Source organism: Rousettus aegyptiacus, unplaced genomic scaffold, assembly GCF_014176215.1.
Source record: "Rousettus aegyptiacus isolate mRouAeg1 unplaced genomic scaffold, mRouAeg1.p scaffold_m13_p_4, whole genome shotgun sequence".
NCBI classification, from domain to species: Eukaryota; Metazoa; Chordata; class Mammalia; order Chiroptera; family Pteropodidae; genus Rousettus; species Rousettus aegyptiacus.
Genome location: NW_023416307.1, coordinates 23,068,282 through 23,086,516, shown reverse-complemented (window position 1 = coordinate 23,086,516; position 18,235 = coordinate 23,068,282). Strand labels below are relative to the sequence as shown.

The 18,235-nt window shown below is 40.3% G+C and overlaps 1 protein-coding gene across 1 annotated transcript in view; it reads right to left on the bottom strand.

Moving 5' to 3' along the window:
* The window catches only part of LOC107512925 (schwannomin-interacting protein 1), a 774,922-nt gene that overhangs the window by 480,434 nt on the left and 276,253 nt on the right, over nt 1–18,235 (bottom strand). Inside the window, exons 3-4 of the mRNA XM_016148925.2 lie at nt 13,426–13,490; nt 8,161–8,241 (exon numbers count right to left, since the gene is read on the bottom strand). Coding sequence (XP_016004411.2) covers nt 8,161–8,241; nt 13,426–13,490 — 146 coding nt within the window. The remainder of the gene's footprint in view (nt 1–8,160; nt 8,242–13,425; nt 13,491–18,235) is intronic.

Sequence of the window (18,235 nt, the reverse complement as noted above, 5' to 3'; positions counted from 1 at the left end):
AACAGCCAGCGGAGATATATATATAAATAAATGCTACTATGTTATTGAATGTGTATGTGTCCTCTAATTTATGAAGTCTCTGTGAATTTTAAGGTTCAAAGAAAAGTCCAGAAACTGCAGTGAAACAATAACCTGGGGTCAGAGGCCAATTTTCCTGAAACACAAGCTTCAGTGGCCCTTACTTAGAGGGCAAAAGCTTCTCCCAAGACCCTGTGCGGGGCTCTTCATGGTTTGTATAAAATTACAAAAGAAGATATGTTTTAGGGTTTTTTTTTTAAGAGCCTTCCAAACTATATACACACTTCAGGTCCCATTAAAGGAGAATCTTACTGTGGTTTCGGTTATATGTGGTCACTGTTTTATTTGCAGTGCTTGCTCAAAATGCATCCTTATTTTTCTTTGGTTTAAGGGTTTTAAACACAATCTCAAAGATAGTCCTATAAAAACACAGGCCCAAGTCTGGTAGTCCCGCTGCTCCTTCCAGGACCCATTTTACTAAGGAGTACTGAACTTCTGGAAGCTGTTAGTGGTTGCCGTATCATCTGAGGAGCTTCAAGTGCTGAATGTCTCCTATAGCCCTGCTGACAAGCTCTGGCCCTTGAGGGGACCTAAGTCTGTAAAACTGCCCATCGAGAACTTAAAAACATGTGACATTTGAAAAGTGACTAAAAAGAAGTTTCTCTTTCTCTCTCTCTCTCTTTCTCTTTCTCTTTTTCTCTTTCTTCTTTTCTCTCTCTCTCTCTTTCTCTCTCTCTCTCTCTCCCCCATCCCTCCCTCTCTCTCTGCCTTGATTATTCAGAAAATAATAGAAAAAAAAAATGTAGGGGCCACTTGAGAGATTACATTTTAGCATGTTGAACGCAAGGGGGCAGTGTGACATCTTTAAAGAACCAAACAATGCTGATCAAAACTCAGGTAGGGTCTGCAAAGGTGAATTTACACTTGAGCATCTCCTTTCCCCCTCCTACTTCTATGGAATTTGCAAGTGACATTTCAGTTCTTAAACCAGAGATTAAGAAGTCAGTATTTTTTTCTTCCATGTCCCTAGCCTGCTTCCCCTCCACTTCAGTTCGTGCCAAGTTTGTAATTCCTGACTTTAGCTCCTTACTTTGATTATTGGTACTTCCTAAGCATCATGGACTCATACTCTTCTGGATCTTTCTGCAATTTTCTTCACCAACATTTAAGATCACTCTGTCAAAAACCTCCAACTCCCTCACAGATGGAAATTTGGCCAAATTGGGTCTGGGCTCCAATAACATTCTTCTTTATGAAGACTTGAGAAGGCACTTGAGAAATAGGGTACACAGAGGCAACTGAGTCTAAGAAAGAGAAAAGTAGCTCTGAGAGATATTAATTAGTCAAAGAGAAGAGTATCAGACTAGGCCAGCTCAACACCTCTTTTCCAAGGGTCCTCTTCCTCCACTAGATATCCTCACAAGAATATAATGAGTAGATGATCAACAAATATATTCTTCTAAGATTGTGTCCCAGAAATAGCTCAATAAATGCTCAAAGAAGAAAGAGAAAGTTTGTTTAGAAATTAAGTGTGTTTTTTGTATTCTTTGGCTCTGTGACTTTGAGTTCAGCATTTCCTTATATTTTCTGTTTATTAAAGTTCTCACTGTGTTCACCAATTCTTCTCCTGAGTTCAGTAAGCATTTTTATGACCATAACTTAGAACACTTTATCGGGTAAATTACTTACCTCCATTTCATGGTGTTCCTCCCCACCCCCCGCCTCCCCGAGGTTTTATCTTATTTTTTCATTTGGACACATTCCTTTGCTTCTTCATTTTGCCTGACTCTCTGTGGTGGTTTCTATGCATTAGATGAAATAGCCACCTCTCCCAGTCTTGAAAAATTGGTCTTGCATACGAGATGAAATTTATCATTCAACCCTAGTTCTTGGTTATCTCTAAAACTCTTGTGATTGTCCAAGCAGGCTATTTTATTTTTAATAGCTCCCAAGAGTCCAAGATGTGTCAAAACCCCTCAGTGTCCCCAAAAGGATCTCGGTCAGTACCTAGATTCCAGCTAACTGGAAGGAAGCCAGACACTCAGGCGGCAGCTTTAAAGAATGCGAGACTGTAAGCTATAAGCCAGGCTCTCCACCAGAGCCAGGCGATCTGAAGACGTATCCTGGGCGACAGCTGCAAAAATCGGGATTTCTACACAAGTATATAAGCTCCTATCTGGGAAATACGGGTGAGCTATCGCCAAGGCAGAGGGAAAGCTCAAAGATAGCGTGTCCCTGCGTACATTTGCTCAGAACACCTTCCTAGCTTCAGGCTGTGTGTCAAACATAAAACCTGCCCCTAAGGCTGAAGCTCCAGGACAAGCAAGTAGTTTTTCTTTACAGAAAGACTGCAGTGTGTGTTCTGGGGGTAGGTGCCTACCAAGAGCTGTCTCTCCAATTGTTGTAGTCCCATGGGTCCAAAGAACTCAACCTTCCTTGGCCACCAGAGTCAGGAAATCAAGGGGTACCTCTGGGTGGTAGCCCCAAAATCCAAGCCACCAGCTGTGAAAACTAGGGCACCCTCTGAGAGATGGTGGTACTCTGGAATGTGACAGAGGGAGAATGCAAAATAGTGCCAGCCCTCCTAGGTCTCAGGAAAGGTTCACAGTTGGCCCTTAGATATGTGTTTTATTAGAAGCTTGTCCCTCAGGCTGCAGCTGTGATGATAAGCTAATAGGCCTCATTCACAGAAAGACTGGACACCTGGGTCTGATGCCTCTTGCTGTGCCAAGGTGGTAGGTGTTTAGACTCTTTTTCCACTGATTACAGTCCCATGGGAATGGCAAGCTTAAAGCCACAGAGCCATGGTTCCTGGTGGCAGTCGCAGAAATCAGGGCACCAGACAAGGGTCTAGCTGGTTTCTGGAAGATAGTGATGAAGTAAAGAGAGGCAGAGGGACAACACACAGATTCAGTGTACCAGAGAGCACCCCCATAGGCCCGTATAAGCGTTCCCAACAAGCAGCCTGGCCCTCAGGCCAACGCTCCTGGACAACGAACAGGCCTTTCTTATAAAGACTGGGAGTGTGTTTCAGCCTACCTTCTGTGCAGGGCCCCGACAGTGGCATCTGCCAAGAACTGTCTCTCCGACTGTTACAGTCCTGTGGGGCCCAAGAACGCAGGCCCCTACCCTGGCCTCCAGAGCTAGGCCCCCAAGGGGCGGCCACAAAAACTGGATCACCAGATCTGAAACAAAAACAAGAGCACCAAGTGCGCGCAGGAGCCCCGCTCTGGGAGGTGTTGGTGGCCTGGGCTGTGGCAGGAGAAGAGTGTGAAGTTGGTGACCACTGACTACAGTGAGGCAGAGAGGGAGTGCAAAGACGGTACTTGCTGGGGGCGGTAAGAAAGAGAAAAGGAGGGGGGTAAAAGCAAAAAGAAAAAAAAGAAAAAGAAAGGAAATAAAGATGGCGCCTACCTGTTCAGCAAGGCGGAGGGAGAGCTCTCCCACCCCAACCCCGGAGTATCCCAGCAGGCCCCGCCCCTCAGGCCAATGCTTTAAAATTAGCAACTGAGTCTCTTCCACTTAGGGCCTGGGCGCTTTTCTAAGGGCTGCTTCCACGCTGGGCCCGGCCCTGGGTGGGTGAGTCTGCGCACCAGCCGGTCCCTCTAAGGGCCGGTCCTGGGTTTGCCAGGGCACCCTGGGTTTCCAGGACGCAAACGAGGTTGGTGTTCAAAGCCAGAGGTCTTGGCAGCTCACTTCTCCGGTGCCGGTCTTAAAAGTTGGGGTGACCAATGCGCGGTATGAACCTTTTGCCGCTCAGTAAGAAGCTCTGGCTTTTGACTTTCCTCCCAATTGTCAATCACTACACCAGGGGTGGGGCTTAAGACAAGATTGTGTCTCAGTCTTTCCCAGCCTTTTCCAGCCACTTCAATGTGATGGGGCTGCTCTGACAGTTTTTAGGGTGTGGTTTTTTTTTTTTTTTTTTTCTTTTTTAGAGGAAATAGTTCCCTACGTTGCCATAGATTACACTGTGGTCTCTGGAGGAAGTGAGTTCAACTAAGTGTGTTTACACTGATATAAGTTCTTGCTCAGTTTTATGTCTCATTAGCTGTGGCCTTGGGCAAAATACTTAAACTTGGCCTACATTTTGCTTACCCACAAAATGAGACTACCAATAACTTATTTGTAATTCTTGAAAGGAGTCAAGGATAAGGTATCTTAAGTCAATTAGCCCCAAACGTAACAAATAGAGACCCTAGAGAAATCATTATAAATACTTACAAAAATCAAACACTTTCAAATATATTTAAGTAACATGTGCAAATCACATACATCAATATTATTAGCTGGATTCTTAAAAATCTTTACCGGCATTATTAGCCCAATTTGACATCAAAATATGTTTGGAAAAGGCACGATTACAAGGAAAAAATACACTAGGCTAAATGCTTTTCTTGGATTTTTTTTTCTTTGAAAGGTCACTACAATCCTTTAAAACATGGTCAGTGTCTTCATTTCACAGAGGCGTGCAATGGAGGCCCAGAGTGGTAAGCAGTGTTCCCAAGGTCACACAGTGCGTCAGGAGCAGAGTTGGGATTTGAACCTAGATTGCTCTATGCTCACAACCTCTCTTATCTCATATCTTCTTTTAATTAAACATTTGACTGAAGTTGATAGGCATTACTCTTAAACAAATGCAACTTAATAAGGCTTTATTGCAAATTATCCCTGAAATTCTTTTGGGAATTGTCTTCTTTCTCCAGAGTGTGTGTGTACGCGTCTCTCTTCCCTCTTTTATAGAATCTAAATGTTTCACCACTAAATCAAACATATTAATAAAAAAATAAGGAGAGGAATTGAACATATTTAGTGAGCAGACTTTAAAAGATGATTTGTATTCAATAGACCTCTGTTATTCCAGCACAAAATATTGTTAAAACATAAGGAGAGAGATTGTACACAGTTAATGAACAACTTTCAAATGATGGTTTTTACTTGGAAGATGCATTTTAGTTCTTATGGCAACATGCAAGGAGTGACCCTGATGTGAAGGGCAGAGGTTTGAAGGGACCCGATGAGTCCATTTCCTTTCTTTGTGGTCAGGCCTCCTTGTTAAAACCCATGGTCTTTTGATGTGTGCATCATTCCTGGAACTTTGTTCCAGCCACGGCTCTCAAGAATACATTAATCTGTAGTCTTCGAGTTGCGAGTTGCGCTGAAGACCTTCTTTGTGGTGCTTTCAGTATTACTTTTGCTTTCACTAAATTTTCTGACTTGAGAGGCTTGCCTTTGCTTGATCTTCAGAAAACCTGCCTCTTACCTCCCCTGAAATGACTTTTTATTAATAGCCGTGCAATCTTGATTGCTTTTGCCCTTTTCATGCTATCCTTTGATCCTCCAAGTCTAAAACTCAAGATTACCTCTTAACATTCATGAACCAGGTAATGCACTCTTCCTCACATTTCATCTAAATTACACCTCCCCACACACATGTTCTTTCCCTACAGTCCTCTTCCTCCTTCCACTGATACTTTGTACTACCACATACGGGTTTTGGCTTTCTTATCAAATTCTTTCTTTTTAACGTTGTCCTGAGTGTGAGAAAATAACTGAGACCCTTTCCTGACCCACCCGACCCCAACCTGGGGTCTCTGAGAGCGCAGGGATGCAGTGAAGGCAGCCACGCCTGACGACAGCTCTCATCTCGCTTTATCTTTTATATTCAGAGGTTGAACTGCCAAGGCGCATCCTATCTCAGGGCTTGCAGGTCTAGACCATCCAGAAAACCTTCACTAAAACCTATTACTCTCTCCCCCTCCTCAGGGAGGGGAGAGGAGAGTTTCTAGAAAAGTAAATTTTGTGATACAGTAACCTCACTTCCCTCTAACCCCTGGGGGAAGGTAGATGTTCAGCTGGTTCCCACCAACAGAAGTCAGAAGACTCTAAGAGAAAGCCTATGAAATTTGAGTGACTCAGGAACCTGGGACAAGACCATATCTTTCATAGACAATGCTCTTCATGTCTGAGGAACATCTCTTGGGGAGCTAAAATGGGGGTATGCCAAGATTCTCCCTGTGGAGGGTGCCAAGGTCAGCCTGGGGTAGACAGCCTCAGCAGAGCAAGGGACACAACGAGGGGTGCAGCCTACACTAAGGGTGGAGGTCTCAGGGGAGACCTAATGGTCCTTCCCACAAGGAATAAAAGAGCCTCCTAGAAGTATTTTAAAGGAAACAACTGACTGGGAACTTGAGTGTTCACCGTCAATGAGAAAACTGGGGCAGCCTTGGTGTTTAGTACACAAGGAGAAGGAAAGGCAATGCCGAGAGAGGAGGAAGGAGGGGAGATGCGGAGAGTAGAAAGAGGAGAGGGAAGAGAGGAGAGCGGGCTGCAGAGCTGTAGGGAAGGCCGGATGTGTGCGGAGGGGAGATGTCTAACCTGTCATGAGAGTTAAAAATTCAATAACCAGATTAGTCGAGAGCCACCGAACTGAACTAAATTGTCTGATAGGACTCACATTCCATTACTGGGCAAGATTAAGTTTTCTCTCCCTCATCTTCCTCCAGTGAGTGAAAATGGGGTCCAGAGTTATTAGAAGAGATAGAGCCATTCAGTTTGCACCTCACTGAGCTGAGACTCTTTCATCAAACCAGTTACAAATAGGATCGCAGATGTTCTGAGCTGGCTAGCATCTTAGGCACAGAGATTTTTTTCTTTGCCTGTTCCTCTTCCTCGCAACTGCTCCTCTGCCTCTGCATATTAGAGATGATGGAAACTAAGAAAGAACAGAAAGGTTTCCTAACTTCATTTCAGCATTCAAATTGAACACTCTAAATTTTCATGTAGTCAACTTTCCAGTATTTTTTCATTTCAGAGGATGTTATCAGAATAAAAAAAAATGCCTAAGGATAAAGCAACCTATGGTTGGAAACTAACATCTTGTATAGTGGGGCTGACACATCGCTTGCATAAAATGATTTGGTAGCCTGTTGATTATTCTTCTAGTAAGTGTGACACAGAGTTTCCTGGGTTGGGGGGACAAATGGTTCAGAAGCCATGTTAGAACTCTACCTTGAGAAGTAGCCCTATGTGCTCACTCAGAAGCAAGCTTTTTACTGATAACCAAGGGTAATAGAGATTTATAGTGGTATGTATTAATATTTGCTCTTATCCAGCAGGATCGTACGTATCTGCATCATTTCTGTTTTACTTCCTAAATCCAGCAATGGCTTATTGCTCTTCAAAGTTGTACATCTCAAGGCTCCCACCTTCAGGGTGGTTTCTTCTCTAAAGAGTCCTCTTTGGGCTTCTGGCAAATTATCAGTGATCCTGGCCAAGCTCAAGTATATTTAATTTCTTAGACAGTCACTTCTCAGAGTGTTAAGCTGTGTGTGTGTGTGTGTGTGTGTGTGTGTGTGTGTGTGTGTTACATATACTCTCAGTGGCAAGTCTTACATGCACCCTAAAGGGGAGTCAGAATGGAAAAGGATCACAGAAAGGGGGTGTGAATAGTTTAAAATTGCTTCTAAGGTGATTCTGATAGACCCCTTCTCTAGTTAAAAATGATTTTAAAGGGTTGTCATTTTGTTCTATAATATGTCTGTCTGACGTATCTTATTAATTTCATTTTTGTTAATATGGAGCTGTTTTTAGCATGATTTTTTATGCAATACTCATTTATAGTGGGGTAAGTGGACTCACATTTGGCCTTAGTAAGAATTTAAAAAATAATAGTGAGAAAGACAAGATATATTTTTTCAAAATATTTAGATGAGAGCTGAGCTGAAATGGAAATGGGAAGAAAGAAGAGGGTTGGTTGAAAGGATGTGTGTGTATTTGTGTGTGTGTAATAAAGAAATGGCCTGAGGTGGAAACAACTGTGTTGTTCCAAGGTGGAATTAACCAAGTCGCTGAGATGAAAGACAATGGAAAATGCTACTGGGAGCTGAAGAACAGTATTCAGCCTGGAAGGGGAAAACCAAGAAATGCAGTGATGACAATCAGATAATCCCCTACCCTATCCAGTCACAGTGGTGTGTGCCCAAAACAGCTTTGTTACTGCTCAGAACAGAGACGATATAATGTGTAACACATAAGTGTGAAATAGATAAATGTGTGATTCTTGTACCCCCAAACTCCAGAGTAGTTCAGAAGTTAATAAAACAAGAATTTTAATGCTTTAAAGTAAACTCTGAAATAACTTACATTTTCACCTTTGATTCCAAGGGCTGTAGATTGAGATGATATTTTTCAATATTATTCTCTACATCCATGGCCAGCTGGTGACTGCAAACAGAAATAATGTCTCAATATAGCGTAATCCAGAAAGTTAACAATTATAGCAATAATACCACCAATTATATTTATTTTAAAAAAGCAGATATATATTCAATTTGGTTCATTATTAAAAGAGTCCTAATTCCTATTGATGGATGATAGATAGATAACCATACCATAAAAGAAAATTCGATTTTGCCTTCGTCTTTGCTGTTCTTTTGATTTCTACCACTCAGCTCAACATTCATATCTAAGGCGTGAAAATCATTTTCTTTAAGTGAAGAGAAAAGCAAAATATTGAACCATTACAGTGGGAGAAAAAAAAAAAACATAAGGAAAATGTTATAAATCCCATGGCAACACCCAACTAGTAAATTGTAGAGAGTTTCTCATTCATCCTCGATGGTGCCATTGCCATTGAATCTTTCTTTCTGTCTCTGTGAGCTCATAAGAAGATCACTGTGGGCTACAGTGGTCAAGGAAGGCTTCATGGAGACAGTGGCACTTGGGCAGGGGTTTGAAGAATGGATAGGAATTAAGTAAGATGAGACATGAAAGGTAATATATGTGAGGAAGATATTAAAACAAAGGAAAGAAGGTAAAAAAAAAAAGTCAAGCAATTTTTAGACACTAAAGAGAGATATTTGGTGGAAGTAGAGGATAAAAGAAGTATAAAAGGAAAGAAGTTTGGCTAAGCAGAAAACTAACAGTCATTGGCCACATAATGTGTGCAAAACACTGTCACAGACATTTTTCGTGTGTTATCTTATTTAATTCTCACAGTACCCTCTATTAATTAGGTTTTATTTTCCCTAATATACAATTGAAAAATCTTAAGCTCAGAGAGATTATACTAAACTCAGCAAAAACCACATTAATATTCAAGTCTCACTACCATAAAGTAATGCTTGGAGGATTTTAACATCAGATGTATTAAACTTAATTCTACTGACTGTGGTTTTCATAAATATTTGACATCTTAATCCAATACACAGGCAATGAGCTAAGGGTGTGTGTGTGTGTGTGTGTGTGTGTGTGTGTGTGTGTGTGTGTGTGTAAAACTGAAACTAAAGTTTCAAGAAACATCTTTTCCCCCAGAATAATGTTCTCTGATATTTTTAAATTATATTTCAGATATTTTAAAAAGGCCAGAGGTTACCCATCAAATTGATTTAACAAACCAACAATAAATTGTGACCTACAGTGTGAAAAACATTGTTGGAGGGAAACAAATAATTTGAAGCAGGAAAATGTGATGGATAGAACATTTAAGGATGGTTTGCAGTAGGAGTGAGCCAGGAGAGTAAAGGAAGATATTTAGAAAGGTGTTCGAATTGGCCAGATAATGAGGACCAGGATTACGATGATAGTAAAGAAAGGAAAAAGATAAGAAAAAAGCATTATGCTGGAGGCATTATTAAGATAATGAACTTATTTTCCCTTCTGCAGAAAAAAATTACCAAGTGGTGGGGAAAACACAGTATAGATCAGAGAAATTCATTCATGGCCAGTAGGTGGTGCCATCAGCCCAAGATAGCTTTGTGATTGCCCACCTTGGAAGCTGAGGGGCAGAGAAAAAAACGCTGCTTGCTCTATGCTGTCAGCATTCAGGGTCCATCATTAATTTATCCTCATTCACTCACGTACAGATATATTGAGGACCTTCTTCTATGTACCAGGAATGATGCGAAGTATGGGGGCTACAATGGTGAAAGCATTAGACGTGGTCCCTGTTCTTACGGTCTTACAGTCCAGGAGAAGATGGATATTAAGTCATCACAAATGTGATGAACGTCATTAAAGGGGAAACAAAGAGGGACCTAACCAGGATTGGTGGGCATGAAAAGCCTCATTTGTATAATTCTATGTTCTTGTAGGGACAACAGCCTTATAACAAGTATACTTTAAGATTTTGTAGATTAAACTCCTAAATAACAAATTAGCAAAATGGACAATAGAGATATAGGTGAGGTGTTATGGGACCTGTAGATATGCAGCAATCAAAGACAAAGCTCAAGTTTTCATAAAGAAAAAATTTTTTTATATTAACAAATTTTCTCATTTGGGTTTACAGTATATACATCCTCAATAAGCTATAAACTACAAACACCTATAGGCTTAAATTGGGTAGCTGCATACCTTCTATCAATAATTACCTGTGAATAATAACATGATTATATGTCAGGAGAATATGTGACTTGCAATCACACATTTCCTACCAAAGATCCAGCCCCATCTAATATTTACGAAAAATAGCTGTCAGCCTAAGGTCTTAGTTAAGTTACTAAATGATTATCAAGAACAATAAAGTCATAAGCAGCCTCCTAATTAATGATCTTACTAATTGTCATTCTCTGTTTACTGGCTTCAGCGAGTGTGGTGTGTGTGTGCACACAGATGTACTTGACTGGCCCTGAACGTGACCTCAAGCATAATGGAGTTCCAGTGTCCCCTCCCTTCACACTGCCTACCACAAAACCCTGTTGAGCATTCAGAATAAATGTAATGTTCCAAGAGGGAATAACCGATCAACTGCTATGACACCACTATCACTTAACTTACGGTCATTTCAAGTAGCTGAGATGATTTACATCAGCATCTCAGTCAGCTACAGCTGTAATGAAATGCTTAATCTGCTCATTCCAAGTATACCAATTTTTCAATCAAATATGACAGCTTTCAAGGACACAACCCTGCCCAGCAGCAGACCAGGAAAATCTCCAGAATCCCAGGGTTTAATTGTTAGGGCTGGCAGTCATTGTTTTCTCTGTCCTGCACAAGCATAAAAGGGAATTTTACCCCATAGGACTGCATGCTTTGAGGGGAACTTTAATTCCCATCCGTGGAATTCCTCAATCATGACTGGGAAAAATAAACATACAAAGCAGACAGGCCATTTCCAGAAGCTTTTAGCTTTCACAGGCCTCTAGATAATGAGAAAGAATGGGAGCGGGAGGGGAGGCAGGAGCCACATATATACCATTAATCTTCGCATATCTTGCCTGAGAGCAGAGAGATGGGAAAGATACAAGCTGGTGTTATTGAGAGGTTTAATATACAGTTGTGGTCAATTAGCAGAAAAAAACTTTTAGAGTTCACTTCTTACATTAAAATCAATAATGAAAAACCAGGATAGGCAGATTTAATAGATAAAGAGGCTGAACATCACAGAGAGAGTGTGTCCTCAGAGAATTAAACTGCATGAGATTACTGAATGACCAAAAAGAATCTAAAATGCATCTACCACTGATTCTCTACCCTAAGTCCTTATTAGAATCACATGAAGGAAGCTTTTAAGAAATACTGATCCCAGGACCTTGCCCCCAAAGATTCAGATTCAATTTGTCTGGGACGGGGCATTTTTATTAAACTCCCTGGGTGATGCTAAGTGCAGCCAGGGTGAAGAACCACTGACCTAACATCATTACAACGCTAATCTCCATAGAAGAAAAGTTTTCTTTCTAATTCAGCCAAAATCTCTAGTTATTATTGCTTATATATAGCTAGTGATGGTAGTGATGAGAGAGGGTGGGGAAATTGAACTATTTTACTCTTTTTGTTTATATTAATGAGAATAGACATAACAAGGTTAAATTAAATCTATAGATATCTCAGAAACTTGATTCGATCAAAGGGCCGATGCTATCCTTTAAGTGGTAACATAGAAAATGCTTAGAATCATGGAGATGGAATGAACCTGAGAACCTATCAGGTCCAAACACCCACCTGTGTCACCGTGGGTGTTTCATTTAATGCTCTCAATAAGACTGTCAAGCCAGTATTATTGTCTTCATTTTTAACTATGTGAAAATTGGGGCTCAGAGTGGTTCAATAATTTTTCCAGACTCACACAGCTAGGAAAGAGCAGAGAGGGGAATGAAGTCCAAGGTCTTCCATTGTTAGGAATGTTTTCAGCAGCACCTGACTCTTCTGTGGGCACTTTCAGTTATCTGTCGGCTCACCCCTGAATAAAGAAGTCCACTCGGTTGAGAAGGCTGAATTTTTACAAAAGTTATCCTTTAAACAGGTCACAAACCTGTTTCTCAATAAAGCCTGCTCATTGGTCCTTATTCTGCTTTCTATAAAAAGAATTTAGCCCCTTTGATAGGAAAATATCTTCAAATGTTTAAAGGTAGCCATTATGTCCTGAGATTTCTTTTCTCCAAGCTGCGAATCCTCAGCTCTTTGTGGCAGTTTCACATGGTTACAGAACTCTCACAATTTTACTGACTTCCTCTGGTTCTCTTGGGAATGTCACTGTGCCTTTAAAATGTGATGTCGAGAGCCAAACAGGACACCACATGGGCTTGACATTTGGACTCAGTATGTGGTTGAGAGCAGGGGCTCTAGCGGCATTCAAACCAGGGCTTGATTCTCATTCTTCCTTACCACTCTCAGCTGAATATACGTACACAAGTGCTAAAAGTTCTCTGAGCCTCTTTCCTTGTCTGTAAAATAGAAATAACAATGCCTGTATCGAAAGGCTGTAATCAGAGTTCCATGAGGAAATATCTGTAAGTGTTTACTAATACGGAGTACATTGTAAATGCCCAATTGATGATTGTTAACTTTTTCTTCTTTTATCTTGACAATGTATGACTACTAATCAGTCTAATATTGTGGTAATATTTTTAGAAGCCATAGTCAATCATGGCCTCATGTTAACATCAGATAAAACCTCTAAGTATTTATCCATAAATTGAAATCAGAATATATCTCACGTGCTCTAACTGTACAGTTTTAAAAAAAAGAAAACCTAAATGGAAGACTTTTAGCTCTTTTTTCTTCTTTTTCCAGCTCAGTTCTGTTCCATTCTGCAGTATTATTTTGAATGTTCACCTTATTAGTTTTATTGTTACTCTTATGTTTTTTGCAAATTTATGATTGCCTTCTATATACATTATTGATTTAAAAGCCAAAGACAGGGTGGGATTAAGTTTCCAGCCCTCAAACACACCACCAAAAACATCTCCAAACATTCAATTACTCTGTTAATCAGTATAGTTTGTGTATCATAGCTCTACTAGTCATAAATCTAACTATATCTTAAATGAGACATATATCTGGGTCTTGACCACAATGATATCATAAGAAACTACTTACTCATTTTTGCCTTGCCAAGTAGTTTTTTTCTTTCATTCAAGGCTTTCAACCTCACAAATAATTTAATTTTATTGAGTATTTTTTACTTACTTTTCAAGCAAATAATTTCCATCATTAACTTGCTCTAAAGGATTCTGCAATGTTTTCATTTCTTCCTGTGTGGGGAAAAAAAGAAGTGTCTTAAAAACTGATTCCATGTACTTATGGGCAATAATATTTGAGTACAATTATTAGCAAAATTGAGATAACACACCATTAAATGTTCTGGGCTTTGCAATGGATAAGTGCTTAAACAAACAAAATGATTTCATCCTTGATCAAATTAAAATACAATATTGCCAGTAAAATTGTGATTTCGTTTTCATCACTAAAAATAACGCTTCCTGTTATTTTTCTAAAGCGGGGATATGTTTATATTATTCCACTCGCTTCCCAAGTTTACTCTGTCAACTGTATTATGTTTGCTGGTTGCTGGGTTAGGTGCTTCAATGAGTATGCTTGGCTTGGCCATTCAATAACCATCCTCTCTTATCTCTCTGTAATTCTCAGCAACCTCTTCCCTTAGCCCCAGTGCTCAGACACACATATACACACAACCACATGTACACATCCCTTCCCTGAAATTCAGACATCCATCGTTTCTGTAATCCCAATCCTCTGGCCATAGTGATTGGTTCAGAAATGTGATGAAAGACAGCCCCAGATCCTGGAGAGACTGCCTACCCCCAGTCTTGTTGTCAGTCACAGTGGGGTTTAAGAAAAGCCCGTAGAACCCTGGTCCTGGGAAGGCCACTGTTCTTTAAGGTCGCACTACTTGCCTCATCACCACAAACTGCTGAGGTGCCAAAAGGAAACTCCAGTAAGAATTGACTACTTATGTGCTCCTAAAAGACCATCAAAGCTCATCTTAGCATGCTTCTAACCCACTGGACAGCCAAGTCTCCTAGGTCATTTGCCATTACCCAGTCTCTTTAACTTCACACTGCACTGTACATCCCAGAATCTGAACCAATCACCCACCTCTTCCCAATCTCTCTGAACTTGCCACTGTGCCCTTTGGAACATGCAATCTGCCATCAACAAAATCCTGTATCTCCTCCATTTATTTGAACATTCCCTAATTATCTTGTTCTAACTGAACCCTGCTTTGACATTCTAGTTTTTTGTTAGAACAAGATCAAAGAACTGTTTAAAGAGAGTATTAGGATATAGAGGGTTTTGTGGATGACAAACTTGGCCGAGTCCCTGATCACCGCCCTACCCTGCAGTCCTCTTAAGAGGTGGCCATTTCTTCTCTACATGCTACAGACTACATGGTCTGGAGGAGGGATGGGACCCCTCTTGCTCCTTCTTGCTGCTTCCACATCTTATTCTTACAAAATCTTAGCTCCCCAGGAAACATGCCAGCAGCCTGTCCTGGGCTTCTGTCCTGTTCTCTTCCTTATCTCTCCTCGCTCCTCAGGAGGTCTTATTCAGTCCCATAACTCTAAATTTATAATAGCACTTGACCTCTCCCTGAACTCCACCCTTATACATCTTACGTGCCTACCTGACATTTCCATATGTATGTCTGACAGGCATTACAAGTTTAAAACCAAAGTCTTGATTTCCTTGCCTATACCCTCTCACCCAAACCACCTCCTTCTAACCACTTCTGCCTCATTCAGTAAATGGCATCACTACTCACCTAGACACACAGAGTCAAAACCCAAGGGTCAGCCTTTATTCCTTTCTTTCCCTCACAATATACCCTCACAATAAAGTCAATTGATCGGCTACTCTTGTTGGCTCCAACTTAGAAATATGTCTGGAACTCGACCACGACTTCTCAGTCTGGTCTAAGCCATGTGGTAGACATCTGTGTCCCCGTTTCCCACATGAACCCACTTCAGTCACTTCTCCTTACATTGGCCGGCATGTTCTTTTAGTACCTGGGCTTTCTTTTTTAAGTGTGAAATGCACATATCATCAGTGCATAGGAAAATGAGTTCTGACAAATGAATACATTAATAGAACCACCATCCAACACAGAATACATAATACTTCTCTCACTCCAGAAAGTTCCTCTGTGCCCTGCACAGTCAATTCTCCTATCCTGAAGGCACCCCATTCCAATTTCTATCACTGTAGACTAATTTTTTCTTTTCAAAAATTGCATATAGGATATTTATCTATTCTTTTATGTCTGGCTTAATTTACTCAACATTATATGTAACAATAGTTACTTTACAAAGGTTAATTGTTTTAACTTCACTTCAGTATTTGGAGAAGAATTTGCTTTTCTTCCTCTGAATTTCAGAGCATAGAATTTTTAAAAGTGGGAAACCCTGGAATTGCAATAGAAGTATTTGCTGTTGTGAGTAACACTAACCAGAAGGAAAAGATAATACAGCAAAGAGGATGGACACCTAGGAAAACAGCCAAGGACCCAAAGGCCCAGAGATGCTGTAAACTTCTGGGTCAAACTGGAGCTAGAAAGCAGGATATTTATTGATGGACTTTTCAGTTTCTTGAGACAATAGATTCTCTCATATGCTTAAAGTACTTTAAGTTTAGATTTGTTTTCGTTTCTCTTCCTTCCTTCCTTCCTTCCTTCCTTCCTTCCTTCCTTCCTTCCTTCCTTCCTTCCTTCCTTCCTTTTTTCCTATTTAGAGAATCCTAACTCAGAAGTGACAATGAAGGCCATAATCCAGGGCTACTAAATACAAAATCAAACTAGTTGAGCCTTGAGCCATAGAACTATAAAAGTTCAGAACTGGACAGGTGCTGTTGTTGGGTCTTTTGTTGTTGTTGTTTATTTTATTTCATTTTATTTTATTATTTTATTTTACTTTTTCAGTATCTTAAAAATTTTCTTATTCAGAAAACTAATGAATGAAGCAAGTTATGGTCTTCAGTTCCTTTTTATTAAAGGCTGCTGCTTTTATATCCAACATTGGTATACCAAAGCTCATATGAAAAACATTTCTGCATCTTCTGCAAAATTGCTACACAAAACACTGTATGTTTTGCAACAAGTTTTCTCTTATATAAAAGAATAAAATTTTAGGATTCAGTACTATAGAATGGTTTCTACTTTTTATATAATAGTGCACTACTTTCTATCAACAATAGCAACTTATAAGTCTTACAGAGGTTGTTTCTTTTGCCTTGGCTGCCAGAAGCTTAAGCCAAATTAAATATTCAATTGCCGGAACCATTCTGTCCAGGCTGTTAGAACAATTGCTCCCCTATCTTTCGCTACATGATGTGTGAACTTCTTTATTTTCAACTCTCCTACATGTGTGCTTTTCACAGTAAGTAGAAGCAAGTACTATATAGGCAGAATAGATATGATAAATTAGTAGGAAGATAGATATGACGCATAGATAGGTAGATGGCAGGTAGGTAGGTAGATGATGGATGGATGGATGGATGGATGGATGGACGTATGGACAGGTGATAGAGATACAGTATCCTTTTCAATAGTACACATGGCACTTATTTTTCAAGGTAAAACTTTTTCAGCACTAAAGATGCTGGATCCTTATCAGAAGAATAAGTTTTCACAACTATCCTGTTTTCTCCCAGTCTGCCATCCCTCTTACCTAATCCTTCACCATATCCCACTTCCAAGGACATAAGCGATAAATCCAGGTCATATAAAAGGTCAACCCTGAAGACACTTTAAAGAAAGAGAATAAGTTGGATAAAAATCCTTAGTTATTCTTGAAAACTAGGGGAGGATTTTTAGGTCATAAATGTTTTCTTTTTTACTGCTGCATCATAATTAGGAGAGAAACTGAGTTGTTGGTAGTGCAGCACTTTCTTCTCTAAGATGTGCCTATGATACGCTTTCCTCTTTTCTTTTTCTCCAGGGATTTTGGGGGCAGGAAGGAAAAAGCTTTTGCACTCTGCCCACCACTCTCTTTTCCTTGATTCTTTCATTACAGGGAGCTTACTAGGTGGGGAGGGCTTTGAAGCAGTACTTTATTCAATCTGACTATCCACGTTCTAGGAAATCATATTAAACATAAGGTCAATGACTAACAAGAGCTTTCTGAACAGCTGCTCTGCTGACAATTTGGAGGATTGATTTCATCATTTGGTTATTTAAGCTAACTATACAAAAACACTTCAATTCAATTGGCCCGGAAGTTCCAAACCATGTCCTCATTTTCTCAGAGACGGATAAGGAAGATGGCTTGCTCAATATATCTTTGCTCAGAGTTTCATTCTTTGAGAATTTTTGTTTTAATTTACCATTAAAAACATACAAGTGGTCTTTCCCATTATTAGTTTCTCCTGCTAGTTCTCTTTGCCTCTGATTTCATATCTAGCAATGTCATTTCCTTACTAGAAACCAACATAGCCCCTGGTGCTTTCAGGTGGATTCTAGTGTCTCAGCCATGGTTTAGTGCACCAGGGCCAGTATTCTGTCCTGGCTCCACCCCATGCCCTGCCTTCCCCACTCCCTCTCCAAGTCTGGCCATATGAAACTTCATGCTATCCTGGAACTCGCATGATCTCTTATTGGACATTCCAGGACAGTGTGTCTTCAACTCTTCTATTGGCCCACTCCCATTCTTCCTTCAGGAAGCCCCTGACTTACACCTCCTCCCTACAGGCTTTCCAAACCAAGCAGGAGGTTTGGGTACTCCACCCTGCTCCCTCAGTAACTGTAGTGATTCCTATTTTATCATTACCTCTTTACCTGACCACTACCCCTGCCAGGCCCCCCAAGCTCCTTGAGGTCAGGGACGGTGACTTATTCACTTATAGGTGCCTATTTCCCAAGAGGCAATTAGGAGGTATTTAATAAATATCTGTTGAAGAAAAGAATTGAGTGCATTGATCAGTTTGGCATGAAAAGAAACCTTAGCAGCTTAATGCTCTCGAAACTCCCAAGAAGTTGTTATAT